General features: G+C 40.7%; 1 protein-coding gene across 1 annotated transcript in view; it reads right to left on the bottom strand.

The window, feature by feature from the left end:
* Positions 1–1375: 1375 nt before the first annotated feature.
* Positions 1376–24441, bottom strand: part of tdp1 (tyrosyl-DNA phosphodiesterase 1) — a 102780-nt gene continuing 79714 nt past the window's right edge. Inside the window, exons 15-16 of the mRNA XM_060933732.1 lie at positions 7735–7840; positions 1376–1634 (exon numbers count right to left, since the gene is read on the bottom strand). Coding sequence (XP_060789715.1) covers positions 1561–1634; positions 7735–7840 — 180 coding nt within the window. The 3' untranslated portion in view covers positions 1376–1560. The remainder of the gene's footprint in view (positions 1635–7734; positions 7841–24441) is intronic.

The raw sequence follows: 24441 nt of genomic DNA, 5'->3' as shown, positions 1-24441 counted from the left end.
GAGTAGAACTCGCAGTTTCCCGATTGAGAGGCAGACATGCTAACCACTAGGCCAACTTGGGGTAAATGATGTGGCTAATGTTCATAAAATAAATCAATATACTGAAGGAATTTGTGGATTGTTTTTAAAGTTAAACGTGTCCCTAACTGCAAACTGTTTGGATCAAGGTTTGTGCATTGTTTGAGATAATACTGATCTGGAAATTTTGTTAAGACCTGGCAACCTTGTTCATACAATCAAACTTCTGTCCATTTTTCAACCCAGACTGCAGAAAGTGTTTAATTTAAACAGAATGCAATTGTGACATGCTAAATGGCTCATATGACATCATGCATCACAGCAAAAATAATTCCTGGTGTATGAAATAAACTGTCTAAAAGTTGGCAACCTTTCTGTAAGGTCACACAGACTGGAAAGCACGATACGTCCCCAGCATTCGGTCGTCCTCTGCTGACAATGTTTAGAAATAACCAAAATAGTCTGAGATCAATACCAAATGACCTTTTTAGGATGAAAGACAGAATTCCGTCAAATCCTAAAACGGTATCTGTAAATGTCACAAATGTCCATGTAGGCTTTGAGCGACATCCATAATTCATACTGCTTTCTCAAGTGCTGTGTACTCTACTTTTTCCTGATAATGTATGCAGATCTGAGATGTATTCGTATTGAACAGGGAAAAAAAATCCGATCCAAGTCCCGAGAGATCAAGCTGTTACAGCTGTGATGAAAATTTATGACGCTGTTACTAGGCAACATATCAATTTATGTGTAAACCCACTAAATAAACACTTATCAAGTCCCTAATTTAAAAAAGAATCACTCGTGTCAGGTGTATATAAACATTTGAACATATATGTGACGAGCATGATGTGAGAATCCGAATCGCACCACGGAGCTGAAACACCCAGAATCCTACCTTGCATTTTCTTACCCACATTGTTTATTGTTTCTCTCTGGGTTTTCCCTCTGCACATAGATTGCTCTCTTATGCTGTACTGCAAACATACACACACACACACACACACACTGGAAAGTGCTCTCACTGTGAGATGCGAAATGATTACACTTAAACGGTGACCAAACTGATTGGGTAAGGTCGAGATGAAAACTAATTCACAGGCTCGCAGTTTGGAGCTGGAACGTAATTACTGATGCTTCATTGTTTGCAGGTGCCATTCAGACAGAAAAAAAAGATGCTTCTTCAAAAAACAGCAATTTGTCCAAAGAGGGACCATTGGGCTATTTACATCAGTCTGTGGTGAAAGTGTAGAGAGTGAAAAAAGAAAGATTTTACTATCAGGACAACATGGATTACACACATTGAAATTCTATTAATAAGTAAAAATACTACAAGCTCAAGAGCCTCAGCACATTTATGATTCTTAGTTCTTTATTACCAAACAATATAAAAAATTCTCACAGTCTGGTTTTTTTAATTGTTATTTTCAGAACCATGTTGACAGTAGTTAAGAGTCTAGTTAATAATATAGTAATAACCAGCAGGTACTTCCTGTCCTTGTTTGGCCCTTTGCATCCAAGCAGCAGTGGGAATGGGTTTCAGGACGGGACCCAGATATTGCCGTGAGTGTCTGGTGCTTGTGTGTATGGGATGTTCCAGATCCATGGCTGATCTAAAGAGACAGATATACATCAATAAGCACAAGCATTCTGCAGAAAAGTCCTTTAGAAAATGACTGACTGTTGGGAACAATGGTGATAAGTGATTGGTTGTTGGGGAACAATGATTATCGGTGATTGGCTGTCGGGGGAACAATGGTGATCAGTGATTGGTTGTTGGGGAACAATGGTGATCAGAGACTGGTTGTTGAGGAACAATGATTATTGGTGATTGGTTGTTGGGAAACGATTATCGGTGATTGGTTGTTGGGGAACAATGATTATCGGTGATTGGTTGTTGGGGAACAACAATTATCGGTGATTGGTTGGTGGGGAACAATGATTATTGGTTATTGGTTGTTGGGGAACAATGATTATTGGTGATTGGTTGTTGGGGAACAATGATTATCAGTGATTGGGTGATTGGTTGTTGGGGAACAATGGCTATCAGTGATTGGTTGTTGGGGAACAATGGCTATCAGTGATTGGTTGTTGGGGAACAATGGCTATCAGTGATTGGTTGTTGGGGAACAATGGCTATCAGTGATTGGCTGTTGTGGAACAATGGCTATCAGTGATTGGTTGTTGGGGAACAATGGCTATCAGTGATTGGTTGTTGGGGAACAATGGTGATCAGTGATTGGTTGTTGGGAAACAATGGTGATCAGAGATTGGTTGTTGGGGAACAATGATTATCAGTGATTGGTTGTTGGGGAACAATAATTATCGGTGATTGGTTGTTGGGGAACAATGATTATTGTTGATTGGTTGTTGGGGAACAATGATGATTGGTGATTGGTTGTTGGGGAATAATAGTGATCAGTGATTGGTTGTTGGGGAATAATGGTGATCAGTGATTGGTTGTTGGGGAACAATGGCCATCAGTGATTGGTTGTTGGGGAACAATGGCTATCAGTGATTGGTTGTTGGGAAACAATGGTGATCAGAGATTGGTTGTTGGGGAACAATGATTATCAGTGATTGGTTGTTGGGGAACAATAATTATCGGTGATTGGTTGTTGGGGAACAATGATTATTGTTGATTGGTTGTTGGGGAACAATGATGATTGGTGATTGGTTGTTGGGGAATAATAGTGATCAGTGATTGGTTGTTGGGGAATAATGGTGATCAGTGATTGGTTGTTGGGGAACAATGGCCATCAGTGATTGGTTGTTGGGGAACAATGGCCATCAGTGATTGGTTGTTGGGGAACAATGGCCATCAGTGATTGGTTGTTGGGGAACAATGGCTATCAGTGATTGGTTGTTGGGAAACAATGGTGATCAGAGATTGGTTGTTGGGGAACAATGATTATCAGTGATTGGTTGTTGGGGAACAATGATTATCAGTGATTGGTTGTTGGGGAACAATAATTATCGGTGATTGGTTGTTGGGGAACAACGATTATCGGTGATTGGTTGTTGGGGAACAATGATGATTGGTGATTGGCTGTTGGGGAATAATGGTGATCAGTGATTGGTTGTTGGGGAACAATGGCCATCAGTGATTGGCTGTTGGGGAGCAATGATCGGTCATTGATTGTTGGGGGAACAATGGTGATCAGTGATTGGGTAGTGGGAACAATGGTGATCAGTGATTAGTTGTTTGGAACAAGTATGTGCAAATGCAGTTCATTCAGGATTTAGACACTGGTGGTAAGTCGAGTAAACCTGCTCTCTCAACTTGTATAATTGATTCCAGGGCATTACTACTAGTTTACCAGCCAGCTAGCTGTTAGGGATGGCAGGAGGTCATGTGGATGTTTCTAGATTACTGCATCATTAGAGATCTATGCATTTTTTTAAGACAGTAAAGGTGCAAAGATGTTCCTGTGTGACTGTTAATAGTTTTGGAAACATTAAAAACAGTTTATTATAGAATGTTAATTTCTTAAAGTTAGGGCACCAAGGAAACAGGTCAAAGGACTCAGTGATGTGCCTAGTCACATTCACTTAATAGTGAAGGTCTAGATTTCCAGAAAAGGATGGTCTAGGCTGAGCACCGGTGTCCATAGCAACCAGCAGACACAGTCAGATTAAACCATAAAAACAAAGCCTGCAGTTGAGGATAAGACCACCATAAACATATTAAAACAACAACAACAGAGATTATGTATTACTCTCTGTCACCCGCTAACATTATAAAGCTTCTTATCCTGAGTAAAGATCATAAAGGATGAGAAAACAATAAGAAGAAATGAGAAGAATGAGAGAAGAAAATAAGATTTCCCAGAAAATGCTACATGCTCACATGCATCATTATTAATAAAACAGAACTGCTGATTACTAAGTGCAGAGGACAGCTCAATGCTCAATTAGTCTGATATATTCGCATCCAGGTTGAAACATCATTGAAAAAAGAAATTATGCTTTCAGAGGAAGCGGAATGATGATTATCATGAGCATTACAGCTTGCCTGAGGACATGACTGGCGAATTCAATTATCTAAATGAACAACAGTGCAATCCTCCACAATATGAAAATGTTTTCATCATTCTGGCAAGAAACATTTAGCAGCTCATACTGATATATCAAACGTAAAAAAAAAAAACCACACACTAATAGACATTATATACTAATTATATACCGTATGAATACCAGTTCAATTTTTTTCTTTAATTAATTGTTATTAATTAAAAGTCAATTCACGTCTTAAAGTAATGATGGATGTCGTGTCTCTTTCCTTAGTTGTTCGGTTCTTGACACAGTATGGATTACTACAGTTGTGGAATAGGGCTATTTACTGTATTATTATTATTATTATTTACTGTTTGACCTCAAGCACATTAAGAAGGCAAGAAATTGCACTAATTAACTTTTGACAAGGCACAACTGTTAATTGAAAAGCATTCTAGGTGACTACCTCATGAAGCTGGTTAAGATAATGCCAATGGTGTGCAAAGCGTCATCAAGGTAAACGCTGGATACTTTAAAGAATCTAAAATATCAAACGTATTTTTTTTTTTTTTACACACTTTTGTTTACGACATAATTCCATATTATGTTACATATGTTATTTCATAGTTTTGATGTATTCAGAATTGTTCTCCAATGTAGAAAAGAGTCAAAATACAGAAAAATCTATGAATGAGTAAGAGTGTACAAACTTTTGACTCATACTATAAGAAGAAATAACTGGTTAATTGTAAGGTTAGTCTATATTCGGCTGCTCCCTTGACATTTCCCAGAAAGTTGAGTTTGTGTGTGTGTGTGTGTGTGTGTGTGTGTGTGTGTGTGTGTGTAAAGGGTAGTATATGTATATGGGGGAGCTCCTGTGGTGATTAAAGGCCAATTAAACCATTAAACCAATTAAAAGGTGAGAACACAGGGTGCAAGAGAGGGAGAGAGAGAGAGAGAGACAGAGGAAGAAAGAGATAGATAGAGCGATGTGTGTGGGGGAGATTATTCCTCTCCTGTCGGTCAGCCATTTCTCTTACCATCTACACTAAGAGGGATTCAGGACATTTTTAAACCTCAAGTATTTAAAGAAATAAACAAAATGAAAAGAAAAGCAACGCCTACTCATATTTTCTATTTCATAATTATCAGGATAATTTACTCCAAGCATGACAGTGACAGAAATGTACTTAGGAGGTCGAGTAAACATATCCGGGCTGTCTGCCTCTTTCTGAAAAGCTTTAATTGTCCATTCTGAAATCTATTTTTGCACCGGTGTTGTCTGCAGCACTGTCGTGGAGACTGAACTTTTTTGACAAGTGCAAAGAAAACAGAAAATGCGTTCATGTGATTGGATTTTATGAGAAAGGTACAAATAACCAACGAAGAAATGTTCCACTGGCTTCAAGCCTGCACGGCCAGGCTGTAACAAGCTCTGTTTGAGGGAGAGAAATCGCTGTGTTTTTTTTTTTTTCCTTATCGTAAGATGAAACATCATGCTCAAGGGCACGATGACGGCCTTGCATTCACAGCGTAACAAAGCTTTTCCTTAGGCGGTTTACTGGTATATGATGATAAAACTTCATCAGAAAAATGCCTGAGGACTGTCTGTTCTCATCATAACAATAAAAATCAAGTGTTCAGAGTCTCATGCCGAGTTAAAAAAAAATACAAAGTGATATCTGAACAAATAAACATGTCCTCACGCCAACCAGATCATATTTTTTTTTTGTACAACCTACTCATCTGGTGACACAACTTACAGCTTTCAGCCAACTCATCCTCCGTCATTAAAGATGTGCACTGACATGGCAACCCCAGATGTTTTCTGCCTCGGCTCATAAAATGATGACTCCGTCCATTTCAATGGCAACTCTGATTATAAGCCAGTCCCTTTCCTCAGTGTGATTAAAGGTCACGCAGACAGATCTTCAGGGTGAAGACCCATGAGTGTGTGATTACAGAAATGTACCAAAGGTGACAGATGGATTTTCTACAGCAATTATGGACTGAGCAATCAAAGTGCTCAAATACAGGCGCTTGTAAAACAAACACATCAAACATTGATTTGTCTAGTCGGCAGTAAAGATCTGCACCAGACACAACCATACTGACATAACTTATTCAGACTAAACCTTTAATTTGGTAACTGATATCATATTGCTCAAATAAATTTCCCCCTCTAATTTGAACAGATGGAGATGGAATATATAAATAAATATTATACATACAGGCCACTTTTTCCATGGAATAACACCCTCCCCATGTATTCTATTCCCTTCTAGGGGGTTTGTTGATAGCATGCAATATTGTTCTCATATTGCTTATCCTACATGTATTACGCCACTGTAATATTGTTATAATATTGCACGTCGTCAAGACAACACGACGTCACACTTCGGAGCTCTTGCGAATATCCAAATGACAAAACTTTTCTGCTGCACATACACAGAATCATTTCTTTGTCCTCTGGGAAAGAGAGAAATCGAGGCTAATTCAGTGCTACTGCTAAGATTAAGCACTAAATAAATAAACAAACTAAAGACGCGCTGAACACCTGAAAGGCTACCAAAACATCATGAGATATTCTTCACGCATATTTACAAGCGATAAACATACCAACAGACATCGAGGCACGTCAGAGATGTAAAACTTCCACACTAGTGAGTGACTGACAGTTTGTAAACAAACATGGCCGCGAGGTTTGCTTCATTAAAAGTGGAAGATTTTCATAGAATTTTGGCTGTCAGGTTGCGCCGTTGTGTGTAGCTGTCGATGTTGATTTTAAAAGTAACTAAGTAAATTACACAGGGAAAAATAAATAAATCAATAAATATTTGGCTTGACTGTGCTAGCATTGGCCTTTGCTAACACTACACCGGCTGGAAGGTAACTGGACTGCTGCGCTAACAGCTCCGAGTTGCGGGCAAGCTAGCGTTGGTCTTCGCTAATGCTACTGCTATGCTGGCTGTAAGGTAACGGGACTGCTGCACTAACAGCACCGAGCCGCAGGTAAGCTAGTGTTGGCCTTTGAGAATGCTGATATGAACAGCGTGTGTATGTATAATAATAATAATAATAATAATAATATTGGTTGGCTTTTTTCATGGTCTATCAGATATATTCCATTCAGCTAGCATGACATTGAACTCGTCTTTGACTTGTCAAATAACATGCTAGCTGAATGGAATATATCTGATAGACCATGAAAAAAGCCAACCAATATTATTTAAATATGTGCTAATTTGCATATTACAGAAATCAGATTTAATTGTTCAGATTGTGAAGAGAGACAGAAGTTTAATTTGTGGTTAAATTAAAGAAAACACTTTTTCTTCCAAACGGTTTGTTCACATGGAAATGCCATCTAATTATAGATTTGGCCCCAAAATGTCACCATATTCTGCAAATCTCCATCTGTGATCCTTAGAAAACATTTCTGACTCTCTAACCACCCCCTTCTGACTGTTCATTACAGCCCTGGTTATTAACTGTAAACGAATTTACAGAAATCAAAATTACATCTTTGCACCAGGAATCTAAGCTGATCGAATCTTGAGGTGTCTGGAGATTTGATTCTCGTCCCTGTCCTACGCTACATGACTTATATCTATATACAGATTATTTAATTGCCCTTTGAGAGTGAAATCTCTGCTGGAGTTTTACGCAAGACTGCCCTGGAGTCTTGAGTTACACGCACAACCAATCTATTCTCACCTTTACTGGAGTAGCGAAGTGGTGGTAAATCAAAAGGCACAGGGAAACCTGTGGAGGAGCTGGACACAGGGAAGATGTTCTTCTCGACTGGAAATGTGCTCATGTGCTACAGAGAGACATTTTAAAAAGAAGATCGAAATAAGTCAGCAGCCATAATAATGTGAGATCTATGTTGAGGAGATGAGGACAGAAAAGGTTATAACATCTCTCCTTGTCCTGTTGGGAAAAAGTGTCGTTAGTGTGACCTGAACTGCATTCAAAGGCCAGAATGAATATTCAGTATTGTCCATAAGTCTTAGGCACATGTAAAGAAATGCTGTAGACCAAAAATGGCTTAAAAATAATGAAATGAAATGTTTCGACATTAAAAAAAAATACTATAAACAGCAGTAAGCTATAATAAATGAAACAAAGTCAATATTTGGTGTGAGACAACCCTTTGCGTTAAAAAAATAGTAGTCTCAGGTACAGCGAGTGCAGTTTTATGCGGAAATGAGCTGTAGGTTTTACTGAGCATCTTACAGAACCAGCCACAGTTCTTCTTGACACTTTGACGGTCACACTCGCTTCGTAATTTTGCACCAAAACCCAGCAGCCTTCATTATGCTTTCTTTTTTATTCTGAAAAGCGCTCTCTTATGGAATATGCTGCTCAGATACAAACTTTTTTTCTGTAACATTTTATTCTGTGCTGGAAAAAGAACGTTTGGACTCTAAAATATGCTTTGTTTTGTTTTTTTACTGACTCAATAAGGTAAAAGTCATAAAATAGAAATCTATAACAAAGTTTGTATGAAAAAAAAATAGGGTGCCTAAGAGTTTTGCACAGTACTGTACATATATGACGAAATAAGTTTTATAGTATCACACCTATATATATATATATATATATATATATATATATATATATATATACACACACACACACACACAACATATTACAGTAGTGAAAACACACAACTTTTACAGAGCCATGAAAAGAAATGAATGGTTTAATTTTAGCAATAGCTCCAAGTTGTGTTGAAGATCAAACCTGACGTCAGCATCAAAAATTACCCCCAGTTCCTGATATGACAAAATCAGAATATGAACCAGACAGTTGTGGTCAGAAGTTTACATACATCATGGACATGAATGTCATGGCAATTTTGGGTTTTCAAGGATTTCTTTGAACTGTTCGTTTTCTGGGGAAGAATGATTGTACAACATACATCTTTAATAGAAAAAAAAACAAGAATTGGGTGCATTAATGTATTTAGGGGTTTCTGAAATGGTCAGGCGGCACGGTGGTGTAGTGGTTAGCGCTGTCGCCTCACAGCAAGAAGGTCCTGGGTTCGAGCCCCGGGGCCGGCGAGGGCCTTTCTGTGTGGAGTTTGCATGTTCTCCCCGTGTCCGCGTGGGTTTCCTCCGGGTGCTCCGGTTTCCCCCACAGTCCAAAGACATGCAGGTTAGGTTAACTGGTGACTCTAAATTGACCGTAGGTGTGAATGTGAGTGTGAATGGTTGTCTGTGTCTATGTGTTAGCCCTGTGATGACCTGGCGACTTGTCCAGGGTGTACCCCGCCTTTCGCCCGTAGTCAGCTGGGATAGGCTCCAGCTTGCCTGCAACCCTGTAGAAGGATAAAGCGGCTAGAGATAATGAGATGAGATGAAATGGTCACCTAATATTTGGTTAAATGTTCCTTAGCAAATTTCACATTGACCAGATGCTTTGGTAGCCATCAGCAAGCTTTCTGAGGACCTCAGAAAAGGAGCTGTTGATGCTCTTCAGGCTGAAAAAGGTCACAAAACTATTTCTAGAGTTTGGACTCCACCAATCCACAGTCAGAAAGATGGAAGAAATTCAAGATTACTGTTACCCTCCTCAGGAGTGGAAGACCAGCAAAAATCGCTCCAAGAGCAAGGTGTGTAAGAATCTTCAAGGTCACAAAGGAACCCAGAGCAACTTGTAAGCAACTAAAGGCCTCTTTCGCATTGGCTAATGTTAATATTCATGAGTCCACCATCAGGAGAATATTGAAGAACCATGGTGTGCATGGAAGAGTTGCAAGGAGAAAACCACTGCTCTCCAAAAAGAACATTGCTGCCTGTCTACAGTTTTCTAATGATAATGTAGACAAGCCAGAAGGCTCTTGGAAAAATTCTGTGAACAGATGAGAAAAAGCAGAACTTTTTAGTTGAAATGAGAAGTGTTATGTTTGAAGAAAGGAATACAGTGCATTTCAGTATAAGAAACTTCTCACATCTAAAAGACATGGAGGTGGGAGACTTTTTTTTTTTGTCCATGTGCTCAGCTACAAACTTTATTCGAGGTTGAAGGTGTTGATTTTGGAGCAGGGACTTCTTTCTTGGAGTCCATGGTGATATAAAACTTGCTTGACTGCAGCCTGGTTTTCCAGCAGCTTCTAGTTCATGGCAGACCTGTGCCTTAGTGGTTCCTGACCATCCTAATCAATTTCCTCTCACCTGGGGGTGACAGTCTGGTTCTTCTTCCAGACCATGGCAACACCTCCCAATAACTTGTAATTGTAAAACAAACCCTTTTTATGTTGGCACAGAGAATCTACCAGCTGTCGTCATCATAATCACTAACAGGAAGTTAAGAGGCCTTGACCATGGCAAGTTAAAAGACATTTTGGAACCCTGAATTAATAATCTAATTACAGTGGTGCCTGAAAGATTAATTATATATTTCTGCATAAATATGACCGAAAACATCATCAGATTTTCACACAAGTCCGAAAAGTAGATAAAAAGAACCCAGTTTAAACAAATAAGACAAAAATATTATACTTGGTCATTTATTTATTGAGGAAAATGATCCAATATTACATATCTGTGAGTGGCAAAAGTATGTGAACCTTTGCTTTCAGTATCTGGTGTGACCCCCTTGTGCAGCAATAACTGCACTAAACGTTTCCAGTAACGGTTGATCAGTCCTGCACACCGGCTTGGAGGAATTTTAGCCCATTCCTCCGTACAGAACAGCTTCAACTCTGGGATGTTGGTGGGTTTCCTCACATGAACTGCTCGCTTCAGATCCTTCCACAACATTTCGATTGGATTAAGGTCAGGACTTCGACTTGGCCATTCCAGAACATTAACTTTATTCTTCTTTAACCATTCTTTGGTAGAACAACTTGTGTGCTTAGGGTCATTGTCTTGCTGCATGACCCACCTTCTCTTGAGTTTCAGTTTGTGGACAGATATCCCGACATTTTCCTTTAGAATTCGCTGGTATAATTCAGAATTCATTGTTCCATCAATGACAGCAAGCTGTCCAGGCCCAGATGCAGCAAAATAGGCCCAAACCATGATACTACCACCACCATGTTTCACAGATGGGATAAGGTTCTTATACTGGAATGCAGTGTTTTCCTTTTCTCCAAATATAACACTTCTCATTTAAACCAAAAAGTTATATTTTGGTCTCATCCATCCACAAAACATTTTTTCAATAGCCTTCTGGCTTGTCCACGTGATCTTTAGCAAACTGCAGACGAGCAGCAATGTTCTTTTTAGAGAGCAGTGGCTTTCTTCTTGCAACCCTGCCATACACACCACTGTTGTTCAGTGTTCTCCTGATGGTGGACTTATGAACATTAACATTAGCCAATGTGAGAGAGGCCTTTAGTTGCTTAGAAGTTACCCTGGGGTCCTTTGCGACCTCACCAACTATTACACACCTTGCTCTTGGAGTGATCTTTGTTGGTCGACCACTCCTGGGGAGGGTAACGATGGTCTTGAATTTCCTCCATTTGTACACAATCTGTCTGACTGTGGATTGGTGGAGTCCAAACTCTTTAGAGATGGTTTTGTAACTTTTTCCAGCCTGATGAGCATCAACAACGCTTTTTCTGAGGTCCTCAGAAATCTCCTTTGTTCATGCCATGATACACTTCCACAAACATGTGTTGTGAAGATCAGACTTTGATAGATCCCTGTTCTTTAAATAAAACAAGATGCCCACTCACACCTGATTGTCATCCCATTGATTGAAAACACCTGACTCTAATTTCACCTTCAAATTAACTGCTAATCCTAGAGGTTCACATACTTTTGCCACTCGCAGATAAGTAATATTGGATCATTTTCCTCAATAAATAAATGACCAAGTATAATAGTTTTGTCTCATTTGTTTAACTGGGTTCTCTTTATCTACTTTTAGGACTTGTGTGAAAATCTGATGTTGTTTTAGGTCATATTTATGCAGAAGTATAGAAAATTCTAAAGGGTTCACAAACTTTCAAGCACCACTGTAGGTGTATATAAATTTTTTATGCTGTATGTATAATTTTGACCCCATGTTGACTTCAGATCCAAAATAAATTAAAACTTGTGCACCAAATTATTTTCTTTTTCTATTCAAGATGCATGTTGTACAATCATTCTTCCCCAGTTAAAGAAAAGTTCAAGAAATTACTGAAAGCCCAATATTGCCATGACATTCATGTCCCCAATGAGTGTACTGTATGTCAACATCTGAGTGCAACTGTCGTGCGACAGTCTTCTTTGGCCATTTATGGATAGGCAAAAAGAACAATATTTTATTTCCATTTAACTGGAGAAAACAATTTGGTTCTGGCTTTTGATATTTTTCAGACACGCGTTGAGACAAATGATCAGGCCTTAAATAGAGATCAGGGGCTTCAAAGTTTGGGAGAATAGCAGGGTACAAATAATTTACAGCAGGGTGCAAAATGGTAAAATGTCTGCCAGCGGCAGACATAATGCACGCGGTGGGTGGATGGATGGATGGATGGAGATATGCAAGTACGAATTTTTCATGGGGCGGGATGGTTTGGAACAGGCCATCTAAAATTGGGACAACATTTACCCGGGACAGGTATTTGAGGCGGGTCGTCTAGCTTAAGCTTGATTAGCGTTGTTACGCACGCCAGTGTTTCCCACAGAAATTTTGGAGACTATGGGGGCAGCCCATGGGGGAGGCGCGGGGGTTGTTTAAAATTGAGTGATATGTTAAATATTAAGTTATTACTGAAAAACTATTGATTAAAAAAAACAGACACTGAGAAATGGTCCTATAAACAACTTTACCAATATAAAAGATTACCAGGACTACAAAAATGCAGAAAAATAGGCTTTACTTATCCAAATGCACCTGTTGGTTCAAAAGTTAAAGTGCATAGAACCTCACAGCACAACATGAAGTTACCTTAAAATATAATATAAATGCCTCAGCTTTCATGTAAGAAAAAAAAACTATCAATACTAGTACTGTGTGCAGTCAGTCTCTCCTGAAGACTAAATTAAACAATAATTATAAACTAATAAAATAAATGGCTCAGGCTTCATAGAAGAAAAAAAAACAATTTGAACAGAATCTCACAGTATGATGCTGAAGCTGCCTAAACAATGGAAAATAAAATACCATTTTGGCAAAAACGTTGGCATCCATTAATTTCTTGTATTAAGTAAAAAAATATGTTGCCAGATACTGCTGACATTTTCCAGTTCAAAATATGTTCAAAACCCGCCAAAATGCACTTAAAACCGTCCAAATTGGGCAGGAAACCAACCAATCTGGCAACACAGGTGGCAGTAATGGCTGCACTCATGTTGAGGATGTAAACACAATCTGGCAACACAGGCGGCAGTAATGGCTACACTCGTGTCGAGGATGTAAACACAGTTGACGCGGCAACGGACATACATGACACAGTGGATGTAATTTACGTTCACAACTTTTTTTGCTGTCAGAAATATTTAATATTAAATTTTGTGACTCAACTGACAATAGCCGGCGGCATAACAAACCATAGCCGGCGATTTGCCGCCGGTGACAGGCTACTTTTGAGACCGCTGGGAGATGGAACTGAGTGCCATTGGCATAACAGTGGAATAAAATGTTGTACAACCCCAATTCCAAAAATTTGGGACACTGTGTAAAACATAAATAAAAACAGAATGTCGTGTCTATAGTGGAAAATCACTGTATGGGCTCAGGAACACTTCAGAAAACCATCGTCTGTGAAAACAGTTCATTACTGCGTCCACAAACGCAAGTTAAAACCAGATATAAACAATATCCAAAAACACCGCCACCTTCTCTGGGCCCGAGCTCTTTTACAATGGACTGAGACGAAGTGGAAAATTGTCCCGAGGTCTGGCGAATCAATTAGTAGAAATTCTTTTTAGAACTCATGGACACCACGTCCTCCAGGCTAAAGAGGAGAGGGACCATCTGGCTTATCATCAGCGCACAGTTCAAAAGCCAGCATCTGTGATGGTATGAGGGTGCATTAGTGCACATGACATGGGTAGCTTGTACATCTGGGAAGGCATCATTAATGCTGAATGATATATACACGTTTCAGAGCAATATGCTGCCATCCAGACAAAATCTTTTTCAGGGAAGGCCTTCCTTCTTTCAGCAAGACAATGCCAAACTGCTTTCTGCACATATTAAAACTGGATGGCTCCATAGGAAGAGTCCAGGTGCTAAACTGGCCTGCCTGCAGTCCAGACCTGTCTCCCATATAAAACATTTGGCGCATTATGAAGCGCAAAATACAACAAAGGAGACCCCGAACTTTTGAGCAACTGAAATTGTACATCAGGCAAGAATGGGACAACATTTCACTTTCAAAACTACAGCAATTGGTCTCCTCAGTTCCCAAATGTTTACAGAGTTTTGTTAAAAGTAGAGGTGATGCAACACAGTGGTAAACATGCCCCTGTCCCAACTTTTTTGAAACGTGTTGCTGATGTCAAATTCGAAATGAGCATATATTTTTCAAAAAACAATAACATTTCTTAGTTTCAACATCTGATATGCCGTCTTTGGACTATTTTCAATGAAATACAGGGTTTCCATGATTTGCAAATTATTGCATTCTGGTTTTATTTACACAGCGCCCCAACTTTTTTGGAATTGGGGTTGTATTTTGGGATGTTCATGTCCAATGGGAGTAGACAGAGTGTATACTTTGTTGCACTGAGATGTCTATGGTAAGAGGCAATTAGCTTTTTGCAGCATTGTGGTTCAGTTTTGGTCCATTCCTCTTGGCAAAACATCTTCAATTAGTCAAGGTTAGAAGCATCCCACTGATGGACTCTCAATTTCAAAATCCTTCATAAATTTTCACTAGAATTCAGGTCAGAAGATTGGCTTGGTATTGCAAGGCCTTCTTGAGTCATTGTGGCTATATGTTTAAGATAGTTGTCTTGTTAAAACATCCATGTTCTCCCCAGACTGAGTTTGTTGGATGAGGAGATTAATTCTCATCTAATATGTCCTGGTACATTGCTCCAGTCATTATTCCTTTGATGATGTGTAACGTATCCCTGTTATTTGCAGAGAAGCAGTACCGTATCATGATGCTCTGACCTCCGTATTTCACAGTCGGTATGGTGTTCTTGGGATCATTCTTTCTCTAAAAATGACAAACTGAATTATTGCCAGAGTTCTATTTTTGTTTCATCTGACCAGAACAGTTCTCTCTGTTCCAAAAGTTCCAAAAATTCTGATTTGTCTAAATGCTTTTAGTTGTGTATTGCTGTGCTTCTTCTTTTAGCAGAGTTTTTCATGAGAATTAAGCATGCACTGCAGTTCACAGATTATTGTTCTCTCCTGTAACCGTTATTCCTGCTGCTTTCAAGTCATCCTGCAACTCTTTTCGGCTGACTTTTTTAAGCTTATAAACACAGACTTTTTTTTTGTTGTTGTTCATCAAAAGATAGTGTGTGCATTTGAAGCAGATAGATGCAATGGAAGTACAACCCCAATTCCAAAAAAGTTGGGACAAAGTACAAATTGTAAATAAAAACGGAATGCAATGATGTGGAAGTTTCAAAATTCCATATTTTATTCAGAATGGAACATAGATGACATATCAAATGTTTAAACTGAGAAAATGTATCATTTAAAGAGAAAAATTAGGTGATTTTAAATTTCATGACAACAACACATCTCAAAAAAGTTGGGACAAGGCCATGTTTACCACTGTGAGACATCCCCTTTTCTCTTTACAACAGTCTGTAAACGTCTGGGGACTGAGGAGACAAGTTGCTCAAGTTTAGGGATAGGAATGTTAACCCATTCTTGTCTAATGTAGGATTCTAGTTGCTCAACTGTCTTAGGTCTTTTTTGTCGTATCTTCCGTTTTATGATGCGCCAAATGTTTTCTATGGGTGAAAGATCTGGACTGCAGGCTGGCCAGTTCAGTACCCGGACCCTTCTTCTATGCAGCCATGATGCTGTAATTGATGCAGTATGTGGTTTGGCATTGTCATGTTGGAAAATGCAAGGTCTTCCCTGAAAGAGACGTCGTCTGGATGGGAGCATATGTTGCTCTAGAACTTGGATATACCTTTCAGCATTGATGGTGTTTTTCCAGATGTGTAAGCTGCCCATGCCACACGCACTAATGCAACCCCATACCATCAGAGATGCAGGCTTCTGAACTGAGTGCTGATAACAACTTGGGTCGTCCTTCTCCTCTTTAGTCTGAATGACACGGCGTCCCTGATTTCCATAAAGAACTTCAAATTTTGATTCGTCTGACCACAGAACAGTTTTCCACTTTGCCACAGTCCATTTTAAATGAGCCTTGGCCCAGAGAAGACGTCTGCGCTTCTGGATCATGTTTAGATACGGCTTCTTCTTTGAACTATAGAGTTTTAGCTGGCAACGGCGGATGGCACGGTGAATTGTGTTCATAGATAACGTTCTCTGGAAATATTCCTGAGCCCATTTTGTGATTTCCAATACAGAAGCATGCCTGTATGTGATGCAGTGCCGTCTAAGGGCCCGAAGATCACGAGCACCCAGTATGGTTTTCCGGCCTTGACCCTTACGCACAGAGATTCTTCCAGATTCTCTGAATCTTTTGATGATATTATGCACTGTAGAAGATGATATGTTCAAACTCTTTGCAATTTTACACTGTCGAACTCCTTTCTGATATTGCTCCACTATTTGTCGGCGCAGAATTAGGGGGATTGGTGATCCTCTTCCCATCTTTACTTCTGAGAGCCGCTGCCACTCCAAGATGCTCTTTTTATACCCAGTCATGTTAATGACCTATTGCCAATTGACCTAATGAGTTGCAATTTGGTCCTCCAGCTGTTCCTTTTTTGACCTTTAACTTTTCCAGCCTCTTATTGCCCCTGTCCCAACTTTTTTGAGATGTGTTGCTGTCATGAAATTTCAAATGAGCCAATATTTGGCATGAAATTTCAAAATGTCTCACTTTCGACATCTGATATGTTGTCTATGTTCTATTGTGAATACAATATCAGTTTCTGAGATTTGTACATTATTGCATTCTGTTTTTATTTACAATTTGTACTTTGTCCCAACTTTTTTGGAATCGGTGTTGTATTACATAACAAAAACAAAAGTGTCAGGAGACCTCTTTCCCCTCAGTCCATGACAAAAAGAGTACTGGACCCAGTGTTGATCAACCGATAAAGACAAGTAGCTGATATTAACTGGGTGACTCAAACAGGACTTAAAATAGTCCAGTGCTACTTCCTTAATGCCGCTTTTCCACTACCAACGCGGCTGAGCCGTGCCGTGCTGAGTCGGGCTGAGTCGAGCCGAGTGGGGCTGTTGGAGTTGCATTTCGACTACAACCGCGCTGAACCGTGCTGGCTGGAAGTGGGTGGACACATTGGGTGGAGTTAGCGAAAGTGGGTGGACGTCAGGTGATGTCGTTAGGCGGCGCAAACAGTGACATCAGTGAGCTTTTAAGCGGTAGTCTCACAACCCGGAGAGTAAACAATAAACATGGAGGACATGGAGTCGTTAGTGTTGCTGGTCTTGGTGCTGTGGCTTGTTGTCACCGACAACGCCAACAGATACTGGCAAGAGCGTATAGATGAGGCGAGGCGCATAAGGCTTCATAATTCTCGTAATTCGTAATTCTCCTTCTTTCGGGTTTACGGTGTTTACAGATCCCAGCGTGCTCGCGGGGCGTGTGAGGACACTCCTCCTCACCAATCAGTGCACAGGGGAGTGTCTCCTCACGCCCCTAGCCTCACTCGGCTCGGTTTGGCTCGCTTCAGCCCCACTCCAAAACCGTGCGAGTTTTGGGGGCTGAGCAGGGCTGAAGCGAGCTGAGTCGTGCTGTTTTTAGATAGTCGAAACGCGAGCCGTGTCGGGCTGAAGTGAGCTGAAAAAGGGTAGTGGAAAAGGGCCATAAGACTCTCTGAGTTCTTAAGGCACTCAATAACGATCTTAAGATCCATTCTGTCAGAAGTGGCACTGAGATCTCGCAAGATTAAAAGAAGACAGTTTCCAGAACCTGCAGCAAGCAGCAGATCATTTATCACCTTTAACAGGACAGATTCTGTACTCTGATAGAGTTTGACCTCGGGCTGAAGAGTTTCACAAATGTCATTTTTAATCTAGTGAGCCCACAGCTGAGAGAGAATCACTTTTTCCAGTAGCTTAGAAGGTTTTTTTTTCTTTTTGTTAAGAGCAGTATAGCTACAGCCACAATAACACAACATCATAACCTAAGCTGGAACAATCACATTAATCAGGTAGTGAGGAAGGCAAACTCCACCAAGGCCTTCCTGAAAAGGAACTTGTGCCAGTGTCCACGGAAGACCAAGGACCTCTGCTATAAGACCCTCGTAAGACCACAGATGGAATATTCCAGCATAATACAGGATCCCCACACAGCCAACAATATCCACAACCTTGAAATGGTACAATGCCATGCAGCCAGGTTTGCAACCGGTAATTACCACCAGAATACCAGTGTCACTAGTTTACTACATCAGCTTCAGTGGCAAACCGTACAGGAACGGCGAACAGTAAACAAGTTAATAATGATGTATAGGATAGTTAACAACCAAGTAGCTATACCAACAATGTATCTGATCCCAACTGCATTTACAACAAGAGGGCACAATCAACGGTTCCTTATACCATTTGCACGGACCCAGATTTATCAGCATTCATTCTTTCCCGATACAATCCGACTGTGGAACAATCTGCCATCATCTACTATTGCCTGCACCTCAGTTAACACCTTCAAGAATGAGCTGCAGAGCGTGACCCTACGCTGATAAAATTACTTTTAAACGATTTTATCTGTATATATTGGCTGATTTTAAACCTGCACGTACATTTTGATAATTAACCTGCACCACATACAAGTTCGATAATACACCAGAAGATGGCCTGAACTTTTTTTGGAAGAAGAAGAAGAAGAAGAGGGAGCTGTACTCAGTTCCAGGGTACCAGTAAAGAGGGCGAAGTTACAGGGTGACAGAGCTGAAAACATTACATTCAGCACTAAACACACTGGGAACTGGGGATCACAGAGTCAGCACTGACTCTGTGATCAGTCACCTGAATCTACTCCTGATTACTTATACTGACAGCCTGCACCTCAAGGGTTTCAGCCTGAAAATCAGAGCTACAGCAGATCAATGAAAGACATAAAATACAGGAACAGACCACTATGTTATAATTTATTCAAACCTTTAATGCATCTGCACTGTGAGTGAAGTTTTCCCTCGCTCACATAACCATGGACATACTGCTGGGGGAGCTGTAATGATTTTGTTTCCACTTTTTTTCTCCCAGTGCAGGTTCTGTGAATCAAATCTTCCCCTTTAAAGGAGCAGTTTATAAAATTTAGAGTCCTGCAGTCACAATGACTAAAAAACAAAACAAACAAGCAAGCAAGCAAACAAACAAACAAACAAAAACTGGCAAGACAGCATTTTACAGTCTCTGGTGTTTAAATTGTTTGCAAAATGAATTGCCTTTTAAGGAAAAGTGACTGTGTTCCAGCTGGGGGTGGAGCTAATTTCAGGGCCAGAAAAATATAAACAGAAGTCTTGAATGAAAAACAAAACAAACAACAACAACAAAAAAAATCATAGCATGGCATGGCAGTGGTGCTAATCAGTTTTTATCCAAGGTATCCACTTTTCTAAGTTATCTTTAAAATGACGTATTTTATGACAGGTCGAGAAAGAAATTTAAACATTAAGCTGTCTTGTTTTTCTCATTTGTGACCCCTCACCGAATCCAGGGACACATGTCGGCCGAAACGAATCAGAGATAATCACAAAAGAAGCATTTTTTTTCCGAAATTTGTGATTTTTGTTTTTTTCCATCATGTGCAAGTTGAGATCTTGAAGAATGCAATCAGTATTTCAGATAATAGATTGTTTTGTTGGAAAAGCATACATTTTTTGCTGCAAATTGTCTCGTTTTTGTCAGGACTGTAGCCTGCTGGGGGGTGTGGGTAAATTACCATATGGGCCATTCACATGATGATTTAAGTCTTTTTGTTTTTTTTTTTTCCGCGAATCAGCTGTATGATACAAGCTGAGCTCGTGGCTACTTAACCTGCATACAGGCGTGTGATTTCACTATGGAATGAGCAAGTTAAACAGAGCGCAGAGGAGCCCCGCGAAGCAAACAGACACTCGGTATTTACATCAGAGATCACCATTTCTAGCAAAAAAAACCGCAACCTCATTTTCCAGATTGAATGGAATACTTGAATGATTGGATGATACACGGACCGTTCTAGGATTACATTCCATTGGAGGCATTGGTGTGTGCAAGGCGCCGTTTCTCTTTCTGATGGGGTAAGTTTATTAATCTAAGGCTGTGTGGTTATTTTTGCATGTAACGGAGAGTGTTGTGGTTTGGTTAAGCCTAGGTCACAACTGGACGTACGATTTTTTGGCCGTGTGATTTTTGGCGTTTCCCAAATCGCTGCGGTTTTTTTTTTGTTCACGGAGAAAGACGCGCGTTGGCCGTAAGTTTGTCTTGCAACCTGAAAAAAACGTAAGCGCCCGTAGAGTTTGTTTGACATGACAAAGAACCTCTGCGGCCGGTCTGCGGCTCGAAAATCAGCACATCACACGCGCGCTCTCGTGCATTTCATGCGTGCTCTCCGTGTGTTTCTTGCGTTTTTTGCGTGTAGACCGGCCGTAGGAGCGCGTACTGTACGGCCGGTTGTGACCGAGGCTTTACATGAAACTAGTGTTGTGTTAGTTGTGTCATCATCGTGCTATCTTTCTTTCTTACGGTGTGAGTAATTTTTCAACCACAAAACGTTAAAGTATACTTTAGGACTTATTTTTGTACTTCATAATTGTTTTGGGCATACTTTGCATGGAAGGAAAATTGACGTGGTGATCTTTGTTTACATGAAAGTAGTATCGTGCTAGCTCGTAGGGGGTAGGGCTTTCCTTAATGTCATGCAAATGAGCAGCATTATGTGCCCGCCCTACACCCAGAGTAGCCGAGATGGAAAACTTTGAGGGCGATTTTCTCCCTTTTCTGTTTTAAGAGGTATACACTTTCAAAAGGCCACACATTCTTCAAATATTGTCAGATCTCCACATGGAAGGCATCATTGGAAAGCTTAGAAACTGTACTTTCTGAATCTGTCAATAACTCAAAATGCCCCCGGGCCGACATGTGTCCCTGGATTCTGTGATCTGCCACATTTTTACTTTAGTATTCTTTAAAGTAATATTTATAATAGTGTTTTTCTTAGAAAAACATTTTACATCAGTCAGTCTGTAAAGATGTTTACAGACAAACCCAGACCAAACATGAATACTCCTACAGTTACTGTTTTGTTAGTTATTACATATTATTAAAAGTGTTTTATCTTCACATAATATGATACATTTCGGTTTGTATTCTTATTCTTTTGTCACCTCACTTATCTTGCCATCCATCCAACCAACCATCCAAAATCATGAAGCCAAGCCAAGAAGCCTTTATTTGTCACACGTCCGCTCAAGCACACAGTGAAATTTAATCTCTGCATTTAACCCATCTGAAGCAGTGAACACATACTTGCACACACAAGTGAGCAATGAGCACACACACATACCCAGAGCAGTGGGCAGCTATGCTACAGTGCCCAGGGAGCAGTTGGTTGTTACGTGCCTTGCTCAAGGGCACTTCAGTCCAACCTCAGGCTCTGACTGCCCCATGTTAACCTAACCGCATGTCTTTGGACTGTGGGGGAAAATGGAGCACCCGGAGGAAACCCACGCAGACACGGGAAGAACATGCAAACTCCACACAGAAAGGCCCCCGTCAGCCACTGGGCTCGAACCCAGAACCTTCTTGCTGTGAGGTGACAGTGCAAACCACTACACCGCTGTGCCGCCGATCATTCATCGGCCCATCCATTTGTCCGTCAATCAATCTATCCTTCTAACCAATCAATTGTGAATTTCCCTCTGGAATTAATAAAGTTATCTGTCTGTCTATCTTCTGTTCATTGTTCCATCCATTTCACCACCTGTCCATCTAGCAATCCATTAATCCATCCATCTATTCATCAAGCCATTTGTTCATTGGCCATCATTCCTCCATCATGTTTAGCACAGGTCTGAAATATACTTGTGGTGGTAGATGGTGGAAAGGGCCGGCATTACCTGCCTGCACAAAAATAGACTACTACACGTGAGTTCGGATCTCAGTGGAATCTCCACCGTTCATATGGATTGGAATCTACTCTGCTCGTGCTGCTCACTGAATTGTGCATGTTATTTTTCAGCAAAAACCACAGGTTATAGAAAAATGGATTCCTTTTTATTTTGTTTAGGATTTCATTTTTTGACTTACAAAGAAGGAAAAGGAACACAATTTGCTTTTAAGTTTTGTATCTGCTATTTCTGATGATAAAAACAAAAAATGGCATGTTAATTTCTGTTACTGACACAAAAATAGAATGGCCAAATATACACAAACCGTTGATGTCTGTTAAATATTTTCATATTTAACAGCCTAGTTAAATAGGCTTGAAAAAAAAATTGCTATTACAAAGTTGAATGCTCTGACAGGACTCAAAAGCGCTCCATGTTGTCATGGTAAAGTTGACAATAACACATAACATGCATACTGATTAAGATAAGTAAGATAAGTCCACAGCGTGAAAGCTCTTCATGTGATCAGCTATTCGGCCAATCATTCCAGCACGACCCCATTCTGTTTAGCGATACAGTACATTATGTTCATTATTATTTATCTATCACCCACAGAACATTCTCGTTCTTCATAATTATTTGCTAAAATGGGTCACTAAATATACTTTGGTGGCTGTTCATATACCTGGGTGTTAATATACTCAAGTAAAGTCTATGTGTGGGAAACACTGCATCAACCCACCATCCACCTCTCCATCAACACCCATCTGTCCATCCATTCACACCATCCAATTCATTCACCAACCCATCCATCGATCTACCAACTAATCCATCTACCAACTAACTTAACCATCCATTCGTACAATCATCTATTTAACCAACCCATTGTCCACTTATCCATCAACAATCAGTGCGTTTACATGCACATAGAGAAAATTGAATTTCTGCCGTAGCTCGACTGAAATCGAAGTTCTAAATGCCATGGAAACACCTTAGCTCGGCTGAAACTGAACCGAACTGGATTTCTCGTAATCGAGCTACACGACCTAGATTATGCGATTGTAGCCGAGCTACTTAGTGCATGTAAACCCTATCGAGCTACGTAGTCGAGCTACTTACCGTACTTCAGCACTGCCCCTTCCGGAAGTGACGAGTGATGAGACCACAAGCAGGAAACACAACAGCCTCGGTCGGCATGACAACAGTAGGAGTAGTGAGCAGCAGAAGAGGTCAGGAGGAACAAGGAGAACGAACGAACGAAGAAGAGAAAATGGCGAGCAGAAACGTGCACTTCTGGAAACACGGAACTGATAGCTTTATTTATACTCTTGAATGGACCCTTTTCACGTGACGTCACGACAAACGCGGCCGCCATTTTGGACGTGTACTACCAGTAGTTTACCACAGCCAACATTGAGGAACGGCAGCAAAGAAAGTTTTTACTTTCAGCAAGACTTCCATCATGCCACTATATTGTTGTGCACCTGGATGTAGTAACCATCAACAAACAAGGCAAGGTTTATCATTTTATCGGATCCCGACGGAGAAGATGGACAGCGGCCATTAACAGATTGGCAGCCCTCGGCATACCAGCGCTTGTGTAGTGACCACTTTGTTGGAGGTAAGACGAATAAAATTAGCCAGAAAAGGCATTACATTGCTGTTAACATTCTGTGGCGGCGAGTGTGTAACCAAATAGGCTAAAATAACCCATTGTAACCTCTTTGTTCTTCTGTAGTAGCTATTGTTGACTAGCTAATGTCAACAAGTAGCTGGTATGTTACTGTAGCAATGTTTACGTTCAGTCATTTGGATGACTGTTAAAACCTTTCAGTCTCAAGTTTTTCCTTTACTGTATTTACTAGTTTACTGTAATTATGATCCGGCAGCTATTTACACCGGATCCAGTATAAATAGCTGCCGGAGCCAACGTCCGAGGTTCTGGAGCGCGCTCCGGCTTGCTCTCCCTCAAATTAAGCAGCGCGCGCCGGCTTGCTCTCCCTCAAATTAAGCAGCGCGCGCCGGCTTGCTCTCCCTCAAATTAAGCAGCGCGCGCCGGCTTGCTCCCGGAGTGCTCCGGCCGAGGTTCCCCTCAAGTTAAGCAGCGCGCGCCGGCTTGCTCTACCTCAAATTAAGCAGCGCGCGCCGGCTTGCTCCCGGAGTGCTCCGGCCGAGGTTCCCCTCAAATTAAGCAGCGCGCTCCGGCTTGCTCCAGGAGTGCTCCGGCCGAGGTTCCGGAGCACACTCCGGCCGAGGTTGCCCTCAAATTAAGCAGCGCGCTCCGGCTTGCTCCGGAGCAAGCCGGAGCGCGCTC

The sequence above is a fragment of the Neoarius graeffei genome, chromosome 11 (genome assembly GCF_027579695.1).
Source record: "Neoarius graeffei isolate fNeoGra1 chromosome 11, fNeoGra1.pri, whole genome shotgun sequence".
NCBI lineage: Eukaryota > Metazoa > Chordata > Actinopteri > Siluriformes > Ariidae > Neoarius > Neoarius graeffei.
The sequence above is the reverse complement of the archived record's forward strand: the minus strand, read 5'-3'. Positions and strand labels throughout refer to the sequence as shown.